At 41.8% G+C, this 22,749-nt stretch overlaps 2 protein-coding genes across 3 annotated transcripts in view; both read right to left on the reverse strand.

Moving 5' to 3' along the window:
• flt4 (fms related receptor tyrosine kinase 4) overlaps positions 1-8,967 on the reverse strand; it is a 47,787-nt gene extending 38,820 nt beyond the window's left edge. The window contains exon 1 of the mRNA XM_072395975.1: positions 8,673-8,967. Coding sequence (XP_072252076.1) covers positions 8,673-8,730 — 58 coding nt within the window. The 5' untranslated portion in view covers positions 8,731-8,967. The remainder of the gene's footprint in view (positions 1-8,672) is intronic.
• Positions 8,968-12,241: 3,274 nt separating this feature from the next.
• On the reverse strand, positions 12,242-16,804 carry trim105 (tripartite motif containing 105). 2 transcript variants are annotated; one of them, XM_072395972.1, is made up of 7 exons: positions 16,710-16,804; positions 15,894-16,297; positions 14,782-14,877; positions 14,159-14,392; positions 14,032-14,045; positions 13,772-13,887; positions 12,242-13,559 (listed from the first exon to the last, which is right to left on the reverse strand). In XM_072395972.1, exons 2-7 carry the CDS (start codon positions 16,191-16,193, stop codon positions 13,000-13,002), a joined length of 1,320 nt encoding a protein of 439 aa, XP_072252073.1. In that variant the 5' UTR covers positions 16,194-16,297; positions 16,710-16,804; the 3' UTR covers positions 12,242-12,999. The 2 variants fall into 2 exon arrangements, with proteins under 2 accessions (XP_072252073.1, XP_072252072.1); XM_072395971.1 differs by having other exon boundaries at positions 15,894-16,300.
• Positions 16,805-22,749: the final 5,945 nt, after the last annotated feature.

The following is a 22,749-nucleotide window of genomic DNA, read 5'->3' on the forward strand; positions in this document are numbered from 1 at the left end:
GATTGGTTTGAAGTTGTGTTATTGTCTTAACTCAACTAGGAAGTGACAAAAGAGTTTTAGTAGTTTATTTGTTTTCGGAACATATGTATGCTCAAAGAAAACACTTGAGAATGACGTCTGCTCTGATCTGAAAACATTGATGAGTCATATTTTCATTCTGCTGCCTGTAGGGACAGTACTTTACAAGAACTATTAAGAGTCATATCTAAAGGTATGAACAAATACCAAATATGATTGTTCCAGTTAGAGGACTTGTAAGTCATTTCCTGTGTCCTCACCACCACAACAGAATTTTGCAAATGAATATCTTAACAAGGCATTTTATGAACAGTTGTGTATACACTAATGGGCCTCTAACCCTCTTTTGGGCTTCTGCAAATATACATTCACATTTTCCTTTACTTCATGGCTCATTCTAATGATTTTGTCACATTTATGCAGGCCAGGGTCTTTAAAGCTGATGGAGGGCACCTGCTGACTGGATGAATCATGCACACACAAAGGGGAAAGAGCTTATAGTAAGTGCCATTAAGCACTCGAAGCTAGTTAAAAATGTAAAGCTGCTCTGCCAGGCTCGCAGTCACAAGGCAGGCGGGAGCTGGGAGCATCGAAGGTAAAGCATGAAGATGAGAGCTCCTCTCTTCAAAGGCACCACATGGGGCACATTAAACCTTGTGTGAAAGGCAAAGCAGTGTTTTTCATTGCGAGCAAATTTCCTGTTTTCTTTATCATGTTCACGATTCACTCGCACTTCCCTTTTTCATGGGCAGTGAAGATTTGCCGCCAGTGTTTTTCTCGCTCCTCTAAAGTTTTGTCTCACTCACATGACAGGAATAGGAAAAGACGAACCTTGTATAAACAAATAAGGCCTTTCTCAGAGTCTTGGCTTTGGTGAAGAGGATGCGATGGGTGCGTTCAAAAGTGAAGGCACAGGGTTTCACACATAATGTAATCACGACAAGGTTATTGATGCTGCTTCTCTGTGGTCAAATCCTGCAAAGTCAAATGAATCTTTTACAGCTGTGATTTCGCCTTTTACCTCTCAATTTGAATAAGATCACAAACGGTTAAAGAGACTCAAAATGACACAGCAAATGTGGTAACTGAATTTCCTCAACTGTTAAGATTAAAGTGACAGTGACAGCACAGCTACACAGTTACCTCAGCTAAACATATATGTAAACGAGGCCAAGGCTGTAGCTCTGGCAAGGAATGGGGGAACAGTGGGGGCCACCGAGCAGACTTGCTCTTTAGATGTAAAGTCAACTAACTAAAATACTCTAGCTTGCTCTAAAAAAAAAGGAAAAACGAAAAAAAAATTAACTTCCTCTTTCATGTGGACACAAGGCCAGTCCGAAGCCAGGCGACAGACTGACTGGTAGTTCAGCTTTGATTTCATTGTTACTACAGAGGTGAATGACATCCACCACGTCCCTGTCCTCTCCTCTTGTGGAGGGGACAGGCCTCTCCGACATCCTGCCAGAGGAGGGGTGCAAAATTAAGGATGCGACAACAAGCCATCTGGGCCAGCTTCCTATGTTTCCAACGTCTGTCCCTGGCTAAAACTTCCTGTACCTGCCTCACAGGCACACCGGACAGCTCTGGATCTTCCTCTGTGGCAATCCGGTTTTCTTTTTTTGCTTATCATCATTTTCATAATTGAGAAATTGCTTCCCCTGCTGAGAATAGAACCCAAAATATTCTGCTGGTAAACGCTCTGTCTCAGCTCGAGTCATTGACGTCTCTGTTGGGAAACATCTAAAATAACTTTTTGAAAGAAGAAAAAAACAGACTCGCTTTGATAGCTTGCGCGCTCCTAAAACTCAAGCTGCGAGGCCAAACCTTGACGAGCCCCATTGCTATGCTTGTTATTCAACTCCTGAAGATTCGGGCCATAAACAAGTCTCGGCTGCCATGTCAGATCCCCCACTGAGCTAAATCACTGCAACAACTTAAGATGCCGTAGAAAACAAGGGCAAAGTGGGGAGTGCCGGGTCAACTATTATAGTGCTGAATGCCTATAGGGAGGGAAGCTGGCAATTTCCTCAAGCTTTGCCAATGTACTCTTTCCCATGAACCTAAAGTGACCTCCAAAGTACAGGAATAGGTATGAGTGACCAGTGATGTGCTACTCACACTTCAAAGTCACAAAACTAAAGAAACACAAGTGCCTGAGACTGAGTGGCAGATTGCGAGTAATTGGGATGGTGGCTCTAGTTAAACTGATAAGTGCTCCAAATGATGCTTGTTTCTAAGCAACGGAAGTAGTTTGGAGTGTTGTTACAACTGTGTTATCCCCCCATGCATCCAAAGATTCAATTTCACATCATGAGCAGAGAGAGATCAGGCTATGGTTCAGCAAGGCAAATTCTTTCCTGAGTCTGTCAGTACCTCTTTTCTTTTGGTTGGCTCTTATGGATCTAGAATTACAGGCAATTAGAAATGTAATGCAGTCAACTAATTTGTTGCTATCTAATCTGGAAAAAATGTTGATCAACCTGTCGTTCTGTCAAATTAGACCCAACATATGTTGATGAAGATTCTCAGTCATGCAGGTCATGGTAATCTTCAGAGCTGAAGAAACCTTTCGGATGAGAGGTGAAACGTCTTCAAGCTCTACTAAGTCCAGTTGCCCTTATTCAAGCACTTATGATAGACCCAACTTAAATGTACAATTGTGGGCACTGTAATCCCTTCATGGGAGGTGTTTTTTATCCTCAGGGAGCCATGGTTAAAGTACTTGGCAAGAAAACGCAACATGACACTCTGCATGATTAAAAGGACAAAGAGAGCAGGAGTCAGGAGAAAAAAAATCAACAGGTTAAAGCTCTCCTGCATGGTAATTACTTCAAGTGTGGGAGAGCGTTTTAAGAATGCAGTGAACATAAAGCAAATCAGGGGTCTACTGTGACTAACATTTTGTTTTCACTGTAAGGAACACAGATTGTTGGAGTTTAAACTGACTTTAAATGACTTTGTGTTGAAGTTTTGTTTTCTCACACAGGCAATAGTTTAGTCAAGCAATCAAGCAATCATCATTACAAGCAAAAAAATAATAATTCCAAGACTAAAGTACACAGTATACAAAAATCAGATGCTTTGGCAACACCAAGTCAAATGACCTGAGTAATGTTACATTTACACCCACATTACATTAGGCACAGGTGTGAGAAGACACAGCTGTTTCTCTAACTTTTCCTATGAACAACCAAGGGCAGCACGACGCACACAATGTACTACTCTATGCCTGAATTTAAACAATTACACACACACATCCCTCACCGCTTCTCTCGTAGATGGCTGGCTGAATTATGATTTCCAGCATGGTCAGGGAAAAAGGTCGAACGAACCAGTTCTGGGAAGTCTGACTGTTATTTTACCTCAATTTGCCAGGTCTGGATCTCTAGATGCATTGAGTATTGTGGTGCATTGTGCGTGACTGAACTCTCAAAACTGTGTTTTTCTACGCTGTTCCTGCTCCAGGCCAGCGTCCTCTGGATGGAGAGAGGTTTGCATATGGATTGCAAGGCAGGGATCTTTTATGGGCATGAAAGTTGCACATGCACACTCGAAAGCTTAACCCTGACTGTCCTTAACTAACATTCATGTACTGCATTTTGTTGTAGATGTGTCTAGTGTTATGATTTAATTATATAAGTAATTTACATTACTGTGATAATCATACTAATTCTACATGTGTTTTATCTTATCAACAAGCAAGCATCTGCCAACTTCTATCCTGTATTATGACATTAGAAGAAATAAGTAACAAGCTTTAGAACCAAATGCTAACACTATCATCAAGTACAAGTGGTCTATTTCCCAAAGTGCAGTGTAAGATGTGACAGCATCTGCAGGCAGAAAGCATACAGTAAGTGGCTTGTTTGGTATCCTTCTGCAGCTGTACAGGAAGTTCAGGGGTAGTGAATATATACAAAGGCTGATATCAACATCAGCCTGGCCATGTCAAGTATAGGGCTTTGTATAAGCCTGCATTACTGAAAGATCTCAGCGGTGAGCGCACATAACAGCGGTGAAGTTACCCACATCATCCACATGACTTAAAGCAAACCACACTGTCACAACATTGTAAAAATGTGTGTGTTCTAACATCATTTGGGTTAAGGTTGGGTGATTCTGCTGCTGGAAGCTTTCTCGTTCCCATATGTCATCTAATATGAGATATCAAAGTTGCACTAACCAATCATTTTTGAGAGGGTTTAGGTTGGATGCAGGTTGGTTGAAATGTGAGTTTGAAAACATAGGCTATTGTATAATGATGATACAGCTTCTGCATCAGTATGCAGCCTTGGACTGGCTAACACTAGGAGTCCCAGAATACTTCCCAAAGAACAAAAAATTGTTAGTTATCATGTGAAGGCTGGTGGTTTCTATATTGTTTCAGCATTGTCCAAACTTAAAAAAAAAACAGCACATCTTAAAGGTAAATTATTTTGTAAGCAGAAGACAATATACCAGAGGAATGTCAGGAGGAAGTACACCAACATCCTGAATGAAGCATCAAAACAATAGAAATATGAATCACTTCTTATTATTTTACCTGACAATGTGTCATTTTTACACACCACAGAAATGTATGTGTTGAGAATTTAGCCTGGGTTGAAGCGATAGGATCTGTATCCAGGTAAACATATGCTCAACTATTCATGCGAATAGATCCTGTCAAGAGCCTGTCACCCCACAGTGACAATGCTATGTGTAAGGTTGAATGTTGATTGATTAGATGCGAGCCTTGACCAGAATAGGGATGAACGCAGTTTATACGTAGTTTACCAGAGAGAACTTACAAATTACAACCAAAATACAGAAAGAAAAATGAGAAAAACAGCCCAAGGAACTAAATATAAGAATCCCAACACACAGAGAGCTAACATGCTTGTCTACCACTGCAATATCTATTTAACATATCAATATGGAAATATTTGTTTGCAAGCACTCAAAGCAAAAATCAGCTGTGGCTGGTAAAGTCAGTTAATTGTCAGACTTCTTTTTTGTTTACATCAAATGTTATGGCTAGATGATGGCATAGAGCATCATAAAAAGTATTACAATTAATCCTAACAGTAACGTGACTGTATTTACAAATGATCAAGCCAACTCTTCCATATGTTTTCTGCGATGTTTCTCCCAAAACCAGAAATGCTAAAACCACCGCTGCTTCATGTGTCACATTATGAAGCTTGAGTTTGTGTTCATCACAGATCGGTTCTTCCTCTTGTTTTGTCTCTAATGCTGTAGATCTATTCTCCCGACAACTTCCGACATGGTAAAAATGATCCCATCCTCAATCTCCACATCACTGCTCTTACCCAATAATCGTTTTGCCCGACTTTGAGCCAGTCACACCTGATTCTTAAATATCGTAAAATCTGCCACTCTTACATTCAGGCTATCCTATCCTACCCAACTTCTTAACATCTGGGTTTCTTCGTGGTGTCTCAACCACCTCAGCTATCTTCTAACTCCACATCAACCAGCATCCCGACTCCAATGAGTCTCTCAGAGTCTCTTTATTGTGCATGTCTTCATTGTGCAATGAATTGTTTTTTACAAATGATCTCTCTTTTATTGAAACGAAAAGTCAGGAAATCCCAAAAGTTCTTAACATTCTGTACCGTGTAAAGATGTTGAAAGTAGTAAAAAAAGCCCAGAGACTGCCAACAGCAGTGGGAGAGCAGTGTGCCTGTCAGATTCAGTGGCAATCAGTCAAATAACTAATGGGATAATCCAATTTTGACCAAACTGTTGCACCAAACTACGTGCATTCACAGACACATGCAATTAGCATCGCTTAAAACTGGGCATCAGTAAAGGATCAGAAATATGAAAGCAAAAACACCCCAGATGTTTTTAATCAACTATCCAACACCAACTTCAGACACATATTTGGCTTTCGCTGCAGATTCCTGGTGCTGAAGAAGCTTATCTCTCAGCTGTAGTCATATTTAAGGGCGTTGGTGTTTTAGCGTGGTGAGAAACTGAGTGACCAGGCATCCAAATGCTCAGAGGGTCTTGATACGCCATGCCAGTGATGAGGGAGGCACCGGAGCCCCTGTTTATTTAGAGTCTGCCGTAGAGACCTTCCCACAGTGAGCGGCAGCAACATTCCTCTCTCATCAGAGCTGCTCTCCAGCTGATGGAACAAGATATTCAAGGACAGACACCATGGATCTGCTCCTCAGAGCCCTGAGGTTGAATCTAGAGATCAACACGGAGAATAGGGGACTATTGTTGGCTAGAACAACTCAACCTCTATAAGTGGACAACTCCAATAATACCCAGAGTTAAGAGTCAGATTTCTGGGATGATCTGATCAAGCGGTGGTATGCGTACAGAAAACACTCGCTAAAGGCAATATCAACAGTGTGTACCCAAGAGTAAGCCAAAGATCATTTGGCTCTTAAGCATGTGGCTCTCTCTCTCTTTATTCATCTATTCATTTATTTATTTTTGCTGGGAATGTTTTTATCGGTTAAATATGCTACAACAAAAACAATGAAATAATGAGGAGACAAATCAATCAATGAGTCAAAGTTCATTTCAATAGTTCCACACCAGCATAACCACATCGAGACATCTTTCTTAAATAAGACCAAATTTCTGTAGCGGTGTGATGGATGCTTTGAAAACTCCCATAATTCAAACCAGAGACAGAGCGTGACAGGAAGATGGTAGAAAATGGCTCGGGGTGAAATCTTGAAGCTCTATAAATGCAGCTGCCGCGTAAATTATATCCTCTCCCCGCCTAAAATGACAATGACTTCTGCACTGGCAGGTCTCCAATCCACTCTCCCTCAACCTCCCCCCCTGATCATAATAATGGGAAGGCAGGCCTTGCATCAAACTTATGGGTGTCTTTTCAAACACTTGTACTGTGCTGGGAAAACTTCAGGGGATTTGGAAGGTTAGGAAAGACCAATGATCACAACTATTTTAGATTAGATTTGCTTCTCAGAAAGAAGACATGTTGCCTCAATTATTCAGTGAGCGATTTTGAGAATTACACAACAGCAGACGAGGCTTAAGGTCCTGTGCACAGTCTCGCTTTTCAATCCTCCAAGTGTAGAATTCATGAAAGAAAAAAGACGCGAACATGATTTGATATCCCCAGTATGCCAAGAAGACTGTATTTTAGCCTCAACACAGAACAGAGCTTCTAACCATAACAGATTTCGGGTTCATTTCATTCTGAAGGGATTACAACAAGCAGCAATACTGAACCAGAGTATGCCCTCTTTTTTTCTCACCTTTAATGTGGCACTCAATCCCACAGGTTCTTCATGTGAGACTGTACTTGCAAAATGTGAATACTCTTATACTGTACGAAGCACTCTGCCTCCAGGATAGTTGAGACAGAGATATGTGTCTCTGTTACATTGTGTTGCTGTGTATGATTGAACTGATACGCTTCAAATAGGACTGTCAACAGATAATGACAAACATGCGTTAACTGGCCTTTAAAAGTTTGTGTGATGACAGAATTGTCAGGCAGAGCTTTGTGATTCCAAGTACAAATTGTGGATTAACGAGAATGTTTCTGTGCATACGCACTAAAGAGGTTTTCTGTCATTTTGGGTGGAAATGAACAAGTTTGGAGAGAGCCAGGTCAGGTGAAAAATTGTCACACATCATAAAGTTCTTCACCAAGCGTAATTTTTTTTGTTGTTGCTGTAACTAAGGGCTGTGATTCCCCTGTTTATTTGCTCCTGTTCTGACTGTATGCTTCCCAGCCATCCCAGCAGCCCAGTGATACTGATGAAAGGAGCCAGAGTTGTGATTGGGGCAGCCATATGGCGACTGCCCCTCACAGAACTATTCCCTGTTCTTTATGAACAGCTGTTCCGCAGCAATCACTGATGAACGCAAGCATACAGTAACACACATTCAGCATAATTGCAAACAATCTTTCCCATAATATCTGGCAGAAAAGTTGGTCAAGGGAGCATGGTTCAAGGATAAGCTATTGCAAAATGAGACAATGTGCTTTAACTTATTTACTCTCTACAGTCCAAGAAGAACAGGACAACAAAGCACACATGAAGGCAGATAAGACTCCTTTTTTTCTGGAAATTTACACCTCCCCCACATGGCAGTCCAGTCCAGATGAATGGGCTCGCCTCCTCCCACCTTCTCTGCCTCCAAAATGTGACCTACATACATAACAGATGTAAAGTCACTTGAACTCAACACAACAGAACCTTCTTTTTCTTTCCTGTCGACTTTACAGCATCATCAATTAACAGCTGTATCTTCATCAAGCACAACAACGCCATGCCTCCCCCTAGTGCCTATCTGCATGCAGACCTGCCACCTTAGCCCATTAACTCAGTTGCATGCTGATAGACTAAGAGGAACTTTCAGTCAGCCAATATGAAGTAGCTCTGTTTAACAAATCAATGCACCCAGATTGCAAAAAGGTGTTTGAAGTAGGCCAACTACGGCGGACCAGTTTTAAAATAATGAGAATCCACTCAGTTTTCAGCAAACAGCAAAACCTCTGCCTGCACTCGGGAAACCTAACACGTATAAACTTTTACATATCTACCAATAAAAGCTTACACCCGCGCCAGGGTATAAATCGATGCAAACGCTCCGCTCGACCGAAAGTTGTGCGCTCCAAACTTTCAGTCTCCTTGAGAAAGTCTCCTCACCTGAGGCGTACGCTATTCCAATCCAAGTCCGACAGAAAAACGTAAAATCTGTCTTCATCTCCAGATCTCCGGTACAGAATAGCAGAAGCTTGAGTGGTGTTGGTGTTGATGCTGGTGGAAACTGTGGAAAGGTGGATTGAGTGAAGATCCGTGAATGGGAGGCGGAGGGGGAACTCAGGTGAACATCGGCCGGTTGGAGCGCGTGTGCAGGCTGTTGTGCAGCGGAGAGACCAAGTGCTGAGGAAAAGAAAAAAAAAAAAACTTCTTTTCCCCTCTTGTCCAAGGGATGCACAAGGCACTGAATGGGATTTACAATGATTTCCCTTTCCTTTGCTCGTGACTGAAGCGCATACACACCAACCCAGTTCATAAAACAAGCTGAATTGGAGGAGTGTGGGATAGTTTTAGTGTGTGTATGTGTGGGTGTGTGTGTGCGTGTGTGGGCGGGTGTGTGTGCGTATTTTGGAGGGGTGGTCACCCTAACATCCATGACAAATTTCCTTCCTGCAAGATCCCATCCGTCTCATCCTCTATGTGAAAACCCGCTGCAGTGACACACACGGTGGGGATGGTAAAGGTCAATTTAAAGAGCAATGCAAGCACCACAGATATGCGGATTTCCATGTTGTGCAGATACTGATTTCCATTTCATGGCTTTTTTTCAAATCATGCCAGGGCGTCCTGACAACTAAATAGCTCAGCAGGTAATCCTTATGCCGTTAGAAACTCTGAAAAAGCCGCCACAGGAAGTGCCAACAAATACGCAGGAAGAGGCAAAAACACATCTTTGTTCTGGGAGAAGGTTACATGGAATTCTCCCTTTTAGGCAGCTGTCTTTAATCCACAGAATAACTCACCCTCGGATAACCAAATGTCAGAGTAGGTCTATCTGTCCAGGTCAAAAAATCTGCCAACAATTTGATGTAAAGACAAGATATCTCCTGCACTTACGAACACACATTCCCCCAGAGCTTTGGGAGTGCCTCTCTAGTAAGAGCCTGCAATTATTCATTCAGAGAGTGAGAAATAAAGATGCTTCCAATGAGACCGAACTGCAGGCTTGTTTAAATCCCGTCACCCCCACCCACGCATCCATCCTCCTCCTCGGGGAGTCTTCAGAGTGTGAATGAAAATCTTGTACCAAGAGCAGAACAGGCCCCGATATGAGCTGCTGTCAGTCCTGTTTTATTTTACACGCGAGGGGATTTGGAAAATTGAAAACCTGTGTTCGCTCAGACCCAAAGAAGTCAAAGATGGTACGAGGGCTGTGCACTTTGGAGAGCTGGTGTGTCAGGTGTAGGCTGTGTGTTTGTGAACTATCAGATGTCTCAGAAGCTCTGAGGAACAGTCGATGTTCCAGCGGAGAAGAAGTGTGCCAACTGAATCAGCCCCACACAACTTTACTTTCCAGCTCCAGGTGTGCTGTATCTCCACTTGGAAATCCATTAGAACAATAATACTGACATGGCGGGCTCCAGATTTCTCTCCTCGCCGTGCCTCCAGAAGCAGCAAACACCAGTGAACCCATCAAACAGCAGCTGTCGATAAGTCGAATGAGAAAAAAAAAAAGCCATCCATGTGCGGATGTTGTCATTCTCAACTATTTCTGAAATATGAAGAAATCTGGAGAGTGTGGAATAACACAAAGGATCATTGCATGTTTTTGTGGGCATGCTTTCCACCCAATCCCTCACGGCAATCCACCTCTCTGACCTTAAAACACAATGTTGTGATTGAATGGTTGTAATTAAAATGTTCCCCTGGTTTCAGGCCTGCAGCGGCCTCAGCTACAGAGGAAAATAAACACAGGGAATCGTGCTGATAGTCAAGCAAAGCCTCGGCAAGGGAGTTCCCAAATCTCATTACAAATGTAAACACATTATGTTGCAAATGCACAAAAACACACGAATGGCCCCTTCAGTGAGACACAAGCAACTCACACAGTGACAGCAATAAAGTGTGATCGCCTCTGCTGTGTCAGACGAAAAGGTTGGACTTAAATAATTCCGCTGGCTCCTGAGAGATAACGGAGGGCTCAAGGACCCGTCCTTGAAAAGCCAGCACTCCATCCGGCCCATCCTCAGGCCAGGAAACACATTACAGCCCCGCAGCTACTATCAGAGGAAGGATGTGGAGCAAGCAACGATGTGTCTCACTGAGGTTTGTGTCCACGGGCTTGTGCGCTACAGCGCGCTTTGCTGAGCCCCTTTGAAGTAGTAGAGTTTTGTTGTTTCGCTTTGAATGCGAGAGCCAACACTTTCCATCAGCTGCTGTCGTTCAGTAGTCATGCCCGGCTTCCCTTGCAGTGGCACCACTCTTGCTTGTAAATCTTTTTTTTTTTACCAAATTGTTAGATGCGAGGTCAGTGTACCGACTCGGCAACATGAATTCCTCTGTGATTCTGACCTCTTGCAGGTAAAAGTAAACAGGACATGAGGTTTAAATGCTTTGAATAACTTTTTGCTTTGCTCTTGATTAGTTTGAGCTTGTCGGAATAGATCGTTCGGACACTTTTAACTTTGCTCTGACATCAGCTCATTGACGTTTTGCAGACAGTTTTCTTGCGTTCACTGTTTCAAATTCATTTGAAAAGGTTTTGAAATGTGCTGGTCAAATTTGTTAAATCTTCTGATTGTGGATGGACAACCAAGAATTACCCACAGATACTATAATTCAAGTTTGGGGTTCTTTGAGATTTGTTACATCACATCTTCTGCTCCTGGGCTGAATTTGCTGAAGTGGCCGGTGCTGGAGAGACTGGTTGGAAATCAGTATCTCTCCTCCATGAGTAAAATGTTTCATACTTTAAATTTCTGGAGAAACATCTCAACCACAACCTCTTTTCTTCTTCTCTTTGGGCCCTATAGTGCTCTTTAGGTCCAGAAGAACCGAGATGTTTTATAGATTTTTAGATTTAGTTGCTTTCTCTGGAGATTCTAATCACCGGGACCAAACCTGAAGCTCCAGACTTTAATTTCGTAGACTCAAATAAAGTGTTTTCCACACAATTTTAATCACGAGCAATTAATATTTGCTCAAAATCAGTAAGTTGATATGCATATATTGAGGATTATGCATAGGGTGTTGTGAATTCAGACATTCCATGAGGCCCCTGCCCAGGATCAGCAGAGGTCCTCCTCTGGTGGGGTTCATTGTGCCACTCGTCCAATCAGAAGAGCTGGCAGCAGCATCCTGCTTCAGCATGCCCCTGAGGCCTGTCAAAAAGCCCAGAGACAAGCCTACTGTCACTCGTTTGTCTGACCTTTTCACCTGGCAGGAGGAAACAGGACGTTGGTGCTCTTGTGTGTTTGTAAAGATAACCCAGTGCCCTCCTGTTCTAGCTGTTCAAGTGTCAGCGATGGCTCATGCTTTCAAAAATTCCAGGTGCAGCGGAGTCAACAACTCTCCACTGTGCATAGTTTTGGATCGCCATCAAACACAGAGAACGCAGTTGTGCATTCTGCTTTGATGATACTTAATAACATCCTTGATTAGTTCAAGTAGGGTCGACTTTGAACATCCAGGGATTATGAATGTGTCCCAGCTACAGAAAAGAGTCAAAGACGGTGTTCAAAAAAAGAAAAACTTGTTTGATTTATTATTTGCATGAGAAGCTTTTTTTTTTTTTGTTATTTATTGATTCTTTTTTTTTTTTTTTTTTACAAAGGTTGGGTTTTAAACCAAAAAAAGTGATTGGGAATGAATTTACAGTTTGTATCTAACATGCAAAGACAACAATGATAGGTGCACCACGCATACTGACAATAAAAGACATACAAATGTGTTCAAAGTTAGCCACTTCTGCTGAAATGAATATAAATGTAGTTATTATTGTGACCATCATAAAAATGCCGTCCGACAGAAAAGCCGACAGCCAAACCATCGTACTTGAGAATCAAGTATAAAACACGAACAACCACACACTCAAATATAAATCTGCATAGTAAAGTGCACATTTCCTTTATGCTGGTTACACTCAAAGGTGATTAAAAAACACTTCTACAAGTGAGACGACGGACTTCATGAAGGATAATGTTCCAGATTTTCATTTAAAAGACCCATCGTTTCCATCTATTCAAGTCATTTGTCGAAGAACGAGAAAGTCATCAAATGTACTCTGCTGCAACCAAGCAGGAAAATAGCGTTTTACAAGGCCCTGGAGCTGCAAACTGAACGAGCCTCTTCAGAATGATTACAGCATGGAAAACATAAGATCAGCTTAAAATGAAGCTCTCGTCACAGGAGAGAATGATGCGCATTGTGGCCGCACTGCCTTCTAAATGCTGACTGATAAGACTCTTTGGTCTCCAGTATTGACTGACTGCAGTCAGCCAGAGAGAGCGACCGCAGGGTAATGGAGGAGTTTTATAGGGTGAGGTTTGCTTCTGCTACCACTAATGCACGGGCTGAAGAAGGGGAACACTTTGCCCCTCGGCCCGTTGCTGAACGAGCAGAGCAGACTCATGTCATCTGCGTTGTAGAAGGACACCTTCCTCTCGTCACAGTCCAAGTAAACGCCGAGCCTCTGCGGGGACGATCTGAGCTGCAGCCTCGTCCAGGGCTGGGTTCCGGCTGAGTACTCGTTCCCGTTACGCAGCCGCAGGGTCCAGTAGCCGTTCTCTGGGCTCAGCTTGATCCGAGCATGCCGGTCCACTGCATCCGAGGCAACGCCCAGGTCCCACTTAGGGCTGGAGCCCACTTCGACCTCCCAGTAGTGTTGACCTGACTGGAAGCCCTGGGCGGCCAGGATGTTGACGCACTGGACAAAACGCTTTCTGTGGCTCATATATTGGGTCATGACGTCACACTCAACTGCTGCGGTTTTGTCCCTGGAGATATGAATGCTCGGGTGCGCTGTGTCAACATCAAACGTTAATGGGGAAGGACCTTTTTGGAGTGAAGAAAATCATTATAAGATAGCAGTGATGACATCTTCTGCTATAAAACTCAGCAATTAGATCACAACTGTCCCACTGATGCCACTTCAACACATTCATATAATACTCCAGTCGTTTCTCTGTGATTGCTCCCTGCGTTGTGGCAGGAAAAGCCATTTTTGCTGTTTCTTTTTGTGTTTAATGACACAGAAGAGAAATTACCTGGCTTCAGAGACTTGAACATCCTTCTCCACGTGATGTACTGTAATGGAGCCAAGTATTTGCTACTGAAAGCATTTATATCTAAATCTACTGCGATATCCACCTGCACGCAGGGTCTGTTGATTCAGAAAGGCAAACATGCATTTCATTAGGGACATTTCGTTTCAATCAAATAACCAGAAAGACGTCAGATATGTTTATAACTGCTGCTGAAATGCCCCAAGCAAATACTAAGTGACAGCACTGAAATGAATACTCACCTTAGCTGAGGGAGCTGTCGGGAAGGAGATCAAAGCAAATTAAAATTAAAATTAAAGGCAAGTTTCAGGAAAATTAGAAGTTTAAGGTGTTCAAATTTCAGGCAAATCTCCGATGGAAAGCCCTCACCTGAGTTGGTGGCATGTCCTCCATGGCAGCACTAAACCGCTCCAGCACCCTCGTATTGTTCTCCAGCTCCCTTACGGCCAGCTCTGAGAGCTCCAGGTGGCGCCGAGCCTTCTCCAGCTCCTCCTCCTGCTCTCTCCTCAGCTGCTCCAGCACGCAGGTTTCCTCGTCCTGCAGGATCTGATGGAGAGCTCTGAATTCGCCTTTGACTCGCGCCTGCAGATCTGTCCCAACTCTCTAAGGGCGGGGAGGAATAATTGGTGTTACGTGGAGAAGACATGACGTTGTGCTGTCTGTTTTCCAGTGTTATTTATGCTACCAAGTGACTTACGACAACGCGCATGTCACGAGAGGCACAGGCAAGACCTGATGAAGCTTTGGCCAGATTCAAAGATGAAGTGTTTTGGGCTGGGAACTATTTCCCTTTCATCATCTCAGCACAGAATGTGCAGCTAAACTGAAACTCCTCTCATTTGTCTCCTTGACAATAGATTTGTTTTTGTGTCTGACACCCGTGTTGTTTGTAGTCTTATGCATTGTGTCTTTCAGCTGAGGAAAATATGACAGAATTGTTTCCATGGAGAAGGTAAAGCTGCACAGATGAGTTATATCCCTTTGGAGTGTACCTTTATGATATTCATCTTGTCTTTGTCTTTGCAAATACTTCTGACGACGTCCTCCTTCCTCAGGCGGTAGCTCTCCAAAGTCTCTCTCAGCTGTTTCTATAAAGCAGTGGAATCAGCATGGGGATGATAAAAAAAAAAAGAATAAATAAAACCGTGAGAAATCAAGGAACTGTAAAAATATGTCACGCAGACTCACTACACACACACAAAAAAAAAGACAGTAAACGTCTGCTATCAGCAAATATTCTGTTTTTGCTCGAGGATAAACATATCCTGTTGTGTTTTGCACTGGTGTCGTATCAAACTGCATCAGATTCAAAGGAGAGCTCAACAGTTTGTACATGATTTTTGCTGACAGGAACAAATGTCAGGAAACCCTTGTAATTTAATACAATGTAATAAATCAATAGCCCAAACAACAGTCTTGAAAGCCTGGCTCGACATCATAATAAGGGTCTGGCGAGGTTTCCGAGTGAGATTCCGCTCAGTTTCTACACCCTCCTGCGAAAAAATACTCGTGCAAAAGGCCTCATTGTAACCCAGTTTATCGCTTTTGACTTTTCAGCTTATGAACTGAATAAATAAACTAGCAATAAGGTAATTAAAAGTCCGTATCCTGAATGCATGCTAAGCTAAGCTGAACAGCTGCCGAGTGTAGCCTTATATTTGCTGGGGAAAAAAAATCAATCCTCTTATCAAATCTTGGGAACAAAGTAGATAAGTGTGTTTGCCAAAATGTCAAACCTTTCTCAACAAAACATCAACAAAGCTGAATGAATAACACTCTGTCACAGTTTGGAAAACAGTTTGACTAAAGGAAAAAAAAATGTGAGACAATATTAAAGCCCCTTGGTGGTTTTATTGGTTTACATCCTGTAACATAAAGTAATATAAAAGGGAGTGCAGAGTGAACTTTGTCTTGAACTGTTTCAACAAGATATGTTATGGATGGCATCTCAGTGACAAACGTATGTGGGCTGAAACAAGGCCAACAACTGTATTGAACTTAGACAACACACTGTATTGAGCTTAGACTAACTAATCAATGGAAGATAGCCAGAAAAATGGTGTTTGAACACACAAAGGATGTGAAAGGAAAAGTACTAACTTACCTCTAGGTTCTTGATGTGAGCATCCGAGGTGGTGGCGCGGACCTTCTCCACCATGGCTGCCACAAGGTAGTTGGTGTGAAACTGTTTGGAGCTGAACTCCTTGCGGCACTGCGGGCAGGTGACAGGCCCATGTGTTCCCCTCCAGTATCTGGAGATGCACGATTTGCAAAAGTGGTGCATGCAGGACAGCATGACGGGCTCCCGGAACAGATCACAGCATATAGCACACGTCAGGTCCTCCCTCAGGCTGCCTTTGGCGGATGGAGGAGCAGCAGGAGGAGCAGCAGCAGCAGCAGCCATACTGATTTTTATTTCTCCCCAAAGTCTGTCCACACTTCTAAGGAAGTGAAACTTTGGAGAAAAAGAGGAACCCACCCAGGGCAATGAACTCCTCTTTGTTCTGCCTGCTAAAATGAATATATGGACAACATTAAGAGCTCACATTCAGCAGCGTTTCATATGTCACCAGACAAAAACCGATGACAAATAAGTTCAAACAACTTTACTTATTACGGCACTGCCACGTTATAAGACAAAGCACCCACTTTAAGCGTAAACGACAGCCATTTCAAGTGTAAACCTTAATCAGTGTGACCAGCAGCAGAAATCATGCGGTATATCACGGGGCTCTGTAAGCTAGCTTGAGATTGGTGTTGTGAGTGGAACGTTTGGTCGGATTGTTTATTTTGCACTGCCTGGAGCCTGTTAGCGTTTAGCCGACCGGAAGCAGTTTAAAATTAACACAAAAGCAAATGTATCTTATTCTGTAATGTGGTGACCGTTATACACGTTTAGTTAGCATTTTAACAAACTTACTTTGTCTGTTTTTCGAAGAAATGTGAGGCCAAACACTTCAAAGCCCCTCCCTCTGCTCTGCTCTCTGATCCACCGCTGTTCGTGCTGCAGCCGCAGAGAACAAAACGTCCACGCGTTCTGCGCATGTGCGTGGCACAAACCCACTTTTGATTGGTTTGTTAGTTTCACGCAAACATAGAACAGAAGTGATGGAAACGCAGTTGCATTTATGTGACTCAATCTCAAGCATAACATTGAGGTACTACCCTAAACAAAATACATATTTTTTAAAAGCCACGCTATCACAGACTTGCAGCTACTTCATTTTTACCTTCACTTTGTCTTATCACTGGCAGAAAGTCATAGCCAGTTCAAAGCTGTGCCTCAGCAAGCCTGAAATTAAAACCTGTTGCACATTGTGATTTATAGAGACTCGTATAAAAAATGGGTATCTTCAGAATGTAAATGGCATGAGTAAATGATAGATACAGTAATAATTTAAAGCCAAATTATGGGGCGTTAAATACACTTTAACGTTAGTGTAATATGAAATGTTTTGCTTACCTTTAGTAAGGAATACTTGCAACAAATGAAGGTAATTTCCAGGCCATCCCCACAACGATGTGCTACTGATGTGATAATAATTTTACTAAAGCAATGATAATTGCCCTGTCATTCATGACATAATTTAAGTGGCTTTCCAGCACTTTGATCAAGTTGTAAGACTTAGAAAAGCATACATTTTCTTTTTCTAAATCAAGATATTTCAGCTATGATCCTGAGATATTCAGACTCACACATTCACACACATAACCATTGACTCGTACGGGCCTTTCTTAGAAGTTTGATGTTTTTTATTGATTTCACTCTGGTCTCTCATTCGCTCCAAAGTTTCTTGATCAGATTCAAGTCTAGACTTTAAAAGGGCTACAAGAATATGATTCTCCAGTAACCATTTCTTCCATCCACTTTCTGTCCCCCACTTAATGGGGTCTGGAGCCTGTCCCAGGCAGCTGACAACATTTAAGAGGCAGGATGCCGGGAAAACACAAGAGACAAAACATACATGCTTACACTCACTTCTAGGATCCATTCAGAATCACCAATTAACCTAACATGCATGCTTTTACATAGTGAGAGGACGCCGGAGTACCAGGAGTGAACCCAGAGGAAACCCATGCTTGCATCTGGAGAACACGCTGACTCTTCACAGAAAGGCCCCAGCCGAGATTCAGACCAGGAAGTTTCTTGCCTTGAGGCGACAGTGCTTTTGTGTTTAGCTTTACATTTCAGATTTTTGTTTTTTATTGCAAGATCCGATGCTGTCCTAGAACAGAACCTAGACTGCTTGATGTTTTCCTCCAGCATTTTGATGTAGCCCTATTTTCGCACTGGCTGACCTCGTAGCAGACTTCAGAAAAAAAGAAAGAAAAAAAAGAAAGAAAGTGGAATTGGTCATGTCAAAACAACCCTTACAACTTCATTTCAGGCTCATGCAACCACAAAATTGTGGACAAAAAGCTTTCTTCTGTGTCCAGGTGAGTTTTTGAATAATTTAAGCATGTTTTTGTGTGGCTGTCTTGGAGAGGTGAGTCCTTCCTGTCTGACCAGCCTTGGGCAGTCTCTGCTAGAGTGTCTATTTTAAGATGTTGGTTGCAACTGAGCTCAAATTAATCAGGGTGACTTTTTGTGGGGGTCATTAGATGATACTTGGAAAAGAGGGCTCCACTGAGATTCTGGAAGAAAAAGATACAGTCTGCAGGGAAACGTGGCCCTCCAAACAAAGATCTGAAAAAAGTGAGCAAAATAATCAGAGAATAATTTACTGAGAACAGTATAAACATTTTAGAAAGGCTGGAGGAGTGTGTGAACCTGAAGCTCACAAAGAATCTGTGGCTGATGATAATCTACTTTTGTCATTTTTATCCAGAAGATTCACACAAAAAATTCAACTTCAAATAAACTTTAAAATTCAAATTATTTCAAGCTTAATTCAAGCGATTGAAGACAATACATTAATATGATAAAAAAAAAAAATGGACATAGACCATCCTCACAAATACAACCCCTGGCAAAAACTGTGGAATCACCATTCTTGGGGGAAGTTCATTCAGCTCTTTTATTTAGTAAATAAGTGAGTTATTAAATAAAGTCACATACATGACACAAAACTATTTCATTTAACAGCTGAACATTCTCCCTTTGTAAAACATACTAAGAAAAAATAAAACTGCAGTTATGTCTGGCTTTTTTTGTTTCAGATCAAGTAGAGAAGAAAATATGAAATCAGCTTGTAATTTGCATTTTTGAAACAAATACCTGCACAAGTCTACAAATTCAAATGAGTCTGCAGTTAAAAGACGCAGCTTGCAGAGCTTGATGAGCTTTTGCACCTGGCTGATTGGAAAGAAAAAGAGCTCCAACAAGAGTCATTGGAAACTGTGGAAAGGATTACAGAACTCCTTCAGGAAGGCAATTCAACACAGAGTGTGTCTGAGGACGCAGGTTGTTTTCAGCCTGCTGTGTCTAAAATCTGGAGCAAGTACAAACAAAATGGAAAGGCTGTAAAAGAGAATCATTAAGGTCGATCAAGAAAGAGAGCAAACATCAGGAGAGAAAACTCAAAACAACGTCCCTGAAAATAGGAAATGTACAACAAAAAAATGAAGAGCAAAGGTCCCGAAACAGAAGTCCGTGTTTGCAAGAAAGTGGCGAAAGGAAATGGGATTTACATCCAGAAAAGTCAAACGTAAACCACCAATAACACCAATAAACTGAAGAAAACAAGGTGGGCAGTGGGCCAAAGGGAGGCAGTCATGGACTGCGGATTATTGTATGTAAGCGATATTCAGTTATGAATCACCAATCTGTATTAGGCAGGGAGATGATGCTGGAACTTTGTTTGGTGCAGGTCCAATGAAACATATAAAGATGACTGAAGAAAACAAGCACATTTCTGTCACAGCTTGTGTTTTTCTGTCACAGTTTATGTTTTTATTGATGTTATGTTCAGGCTTTGTCACAGTTTATGTTTTGATAATTATGTTTTCAGGTTCTTTGTCATGTTTTTAGATTCTGTTCTTGTCATGTTTCTCCCCTGCCATCAGCTTCACTCATGTCACCTGTTTCATTGTCATCAGCTGCACGTCATTCACTAGTCACTCCCTCCACAGCATTTAGTCTCCTGGTTTCCTTTCATTCATTGCAGAATCCTCACCAACCTTTGTTTTTTGCCTTGCTCCCTGTTTTGTGATTTTTGGGTTAAACCTTGTTTGAATTGAAAGAACTGCATCTGGGTCCTACCTTCACCACCGATCTCTGACAACTTCCACAATCACTGGTGATAAAGGGCTGACGTCAGATAAATAGGACCAAGGGAGATTACAGTCATTACCCATTTAGAGTAAATACACATGCACTTTGACATTTTGGAGACTTTTCTTATTCCCCCAATCAAAAGGAGGTTTGGTGATATTGAGGTAATTTTTCAGGATAATGCATCTTGCAGCAGAGAAGATGAATAGCATTTAAACTTTTCTTTGGTAAATACATCAGCTCAAGGACATGGCCAGGTAACAGTCCAGGTCTAAATTAGATGAAAGATTTTTATGGAGGAGAAAAATGGTCCATAACAAGGATCTATCCTGCACAGCTGATCTATGAACTGCCGCATGAGAATGTTGGACCTTGATAAAACCGCTAAAATGAACAGGTGTTACATGGTACAGGATAGAATTCTGGTGGAAGAATAAGAAATCACTTACTATTCCTACCAGCATTTCAGTACTCTTAGTCCCACATTACAGGTCAAACCCACAGAACACTGGACAGTCAGTAGTTTCGCTGGATAAAACCTCCTGCCAAGTACATGGTCACATCTTAGAAAATACTTCCAGATTTAAAGACAGGCTATTTGCTGCAATTTTCTATGCTCACGCTGAGAAAACCCTGATCAGGGTGATTTTCTCAAAGCTGACGTGTCTTAAGCCACAGTAAGCGTTGTACAGCTGATTTCATAGGCTGCGCAGCAGGCTCTCTGACAAGTTAACAGAACTCATTGTATAAAACCAATTAAGCATGTGCACTGAAAATGAAAATTTGATTTACACACACTATCTAAAATCATGGAATGTAAACTCCATCGGGTTGCTGAAACCTGCAAATTCCCAAATTAGAATGAGGAGATGTCCTTTGTAGGCATATCTACAAGGAATTAGGCTTTTAGATGTAAGTTTAACTGAACAAAGAGAGAAAGGAGACACAGGAGGAGAAGCGATTTTTCTTCCTTCAGCATGTTGCCAACATCTTAGATTAAAGGGCAAGTTTACTCAGAGGCATATTTTAAACCTCCCACACAAACATTTACCATCCAATTTGAAAACTTTCACATATTGTCCATCCTTTTGAATCCATGTGTTCCAAGAGTTAAGAGTGAGACCAAGAGTTTAAGGCTGTTGTGTGCGTTACAGTGTGCAGCTGTAAAACTGTAACCTTTATGAGAAGCATCAATGGCAAAAAGGGAAAGGGAGACATGGGGAAAGGGATTTCTATGTTTGTCTGTCTGTCCTCCACTCTCACATTTATCGATTCTCAAAGCTTACACGTAACGAGTGACAGACACACACAAGCCTAGAGTGCGTGTGCTGAACGACACGGGGAAGTCACAGTCTGTGACTGTTTCATCAGATCTGTGGCGCAGTGCTCTCAGAAGAGCTGAACAACAACAGCAATCAGATGGAGTGCAGCAGATAAATAGAGCAGATTCACGAGGGTTTTGTTTCAAAAGTCTAAGAACCATATAACCAGAAAATTGGTTTGGTTTCAATTTGATATTTTTTCTGCAGAAATACCTCACACATCATCAGACTTTCAAATGCAAAATGATTTCACGAACAGTACCCAATTCAGCAAGTGGAACGAAAGTGTTACACTCTGATGTTTATTTATTAAGGAAAAAGGATCCAGTATTACACATGTGTGGGGAGCTAAAGAATGTGAACCTCTGGGATTAGCAGCTAATGTGAAAGTGAAATTAGAGTCAAGTGTTTTCATTCAGTAAAATGAAAATCAACAGTGACTTAGGACCTTAAAGAACAGGGATTTATAAATGTCCATTCCTCATAGCACGTTTGTGTAAATGTATCCTGGGACAAATTCATTTCTTAAGACCAAAGAGTACTTGATAATAATCAGACTGAAAAAGGTCACAGAAAAAACATTTCAAGTGGGCTAAATTGTTCCCCTCCCACGGAGAGAACAACCCACAAGGACTTCAGCTATAAGGTATGTAAAAGTCTGCGAGGTCACAAAGGAACCCAGGGAAACTGAAAGCCGCTAAAGGTCTACCACACTGGCTAATGTTAATATTCATGAGTGTGCATCATAAGTGTGCAACAGTGTGCATGGCAGGGCTGTAAAGAGACAGCAACTGATCTTCTAAAAGAATGTTGCTGTGTAACTGCATGTAGCTAAAGGTCACGCTGGTTGTATCGAGGTGAACCTTTCATCTGCAGCTGGATGGCTTGCTGTCAATAAATGAATGATCATTTTTGCAATATAACAGCTGTTGAGAAACAGTTGTCAAGAATGTAAGGACATCAAACTGTGAACTGAATCTTAATAGAAAGCAAATCATACAACAGTCCTGAGCACACAAGTCATTCTTCAAGCAATTGAAGGAGAAGAAAGTTAGTGTTTCGGAATGACCAGACCAAAGTCCTGATACAAATATTGTGGAAGGATCTGAAGTGAGCAGTTCATGTGAGCAGCACAGTAACATTTTCAGAGTTGAAGCCTTTCTGTGCGGATAAATGGGCAGTCCTGCAGTGATGCTGCATTGATAAACGTTCACTGGAATCATTAGGTTGCAGTTACTGCTGCAAAAAGGCATCCCACCAGATGCTGAAAGGTGAGTTTTACCTATTTTGCCACTCACAGATATGAAATATTCTGTCAGCTTATTTTTATATTTTTATAAGTATATTTTTGTTTCATATACGTTAAATTGGAATCAGTTTTCAAATGAAATTTTTTTAGCATATAAGAAAACATGACAATGTTT

The sequence above is a fragment of the Leuresthes tenuis genome, unplaced genomic scaffold (assembly GCF_036924035.1).
Source record: "Leuresthes tenuis unplaced genomic scaffold, fLeuTen1.0.hap1 SCAF_11, whole genome shotgun sequence".
Classification (NCBI taxonomy): Eukaryota; Metazoa; Chordata; class Actinopteri; order Atheriniformes; family Atherinopsidae; genus Leuresthes; species Leuresthes tenuis.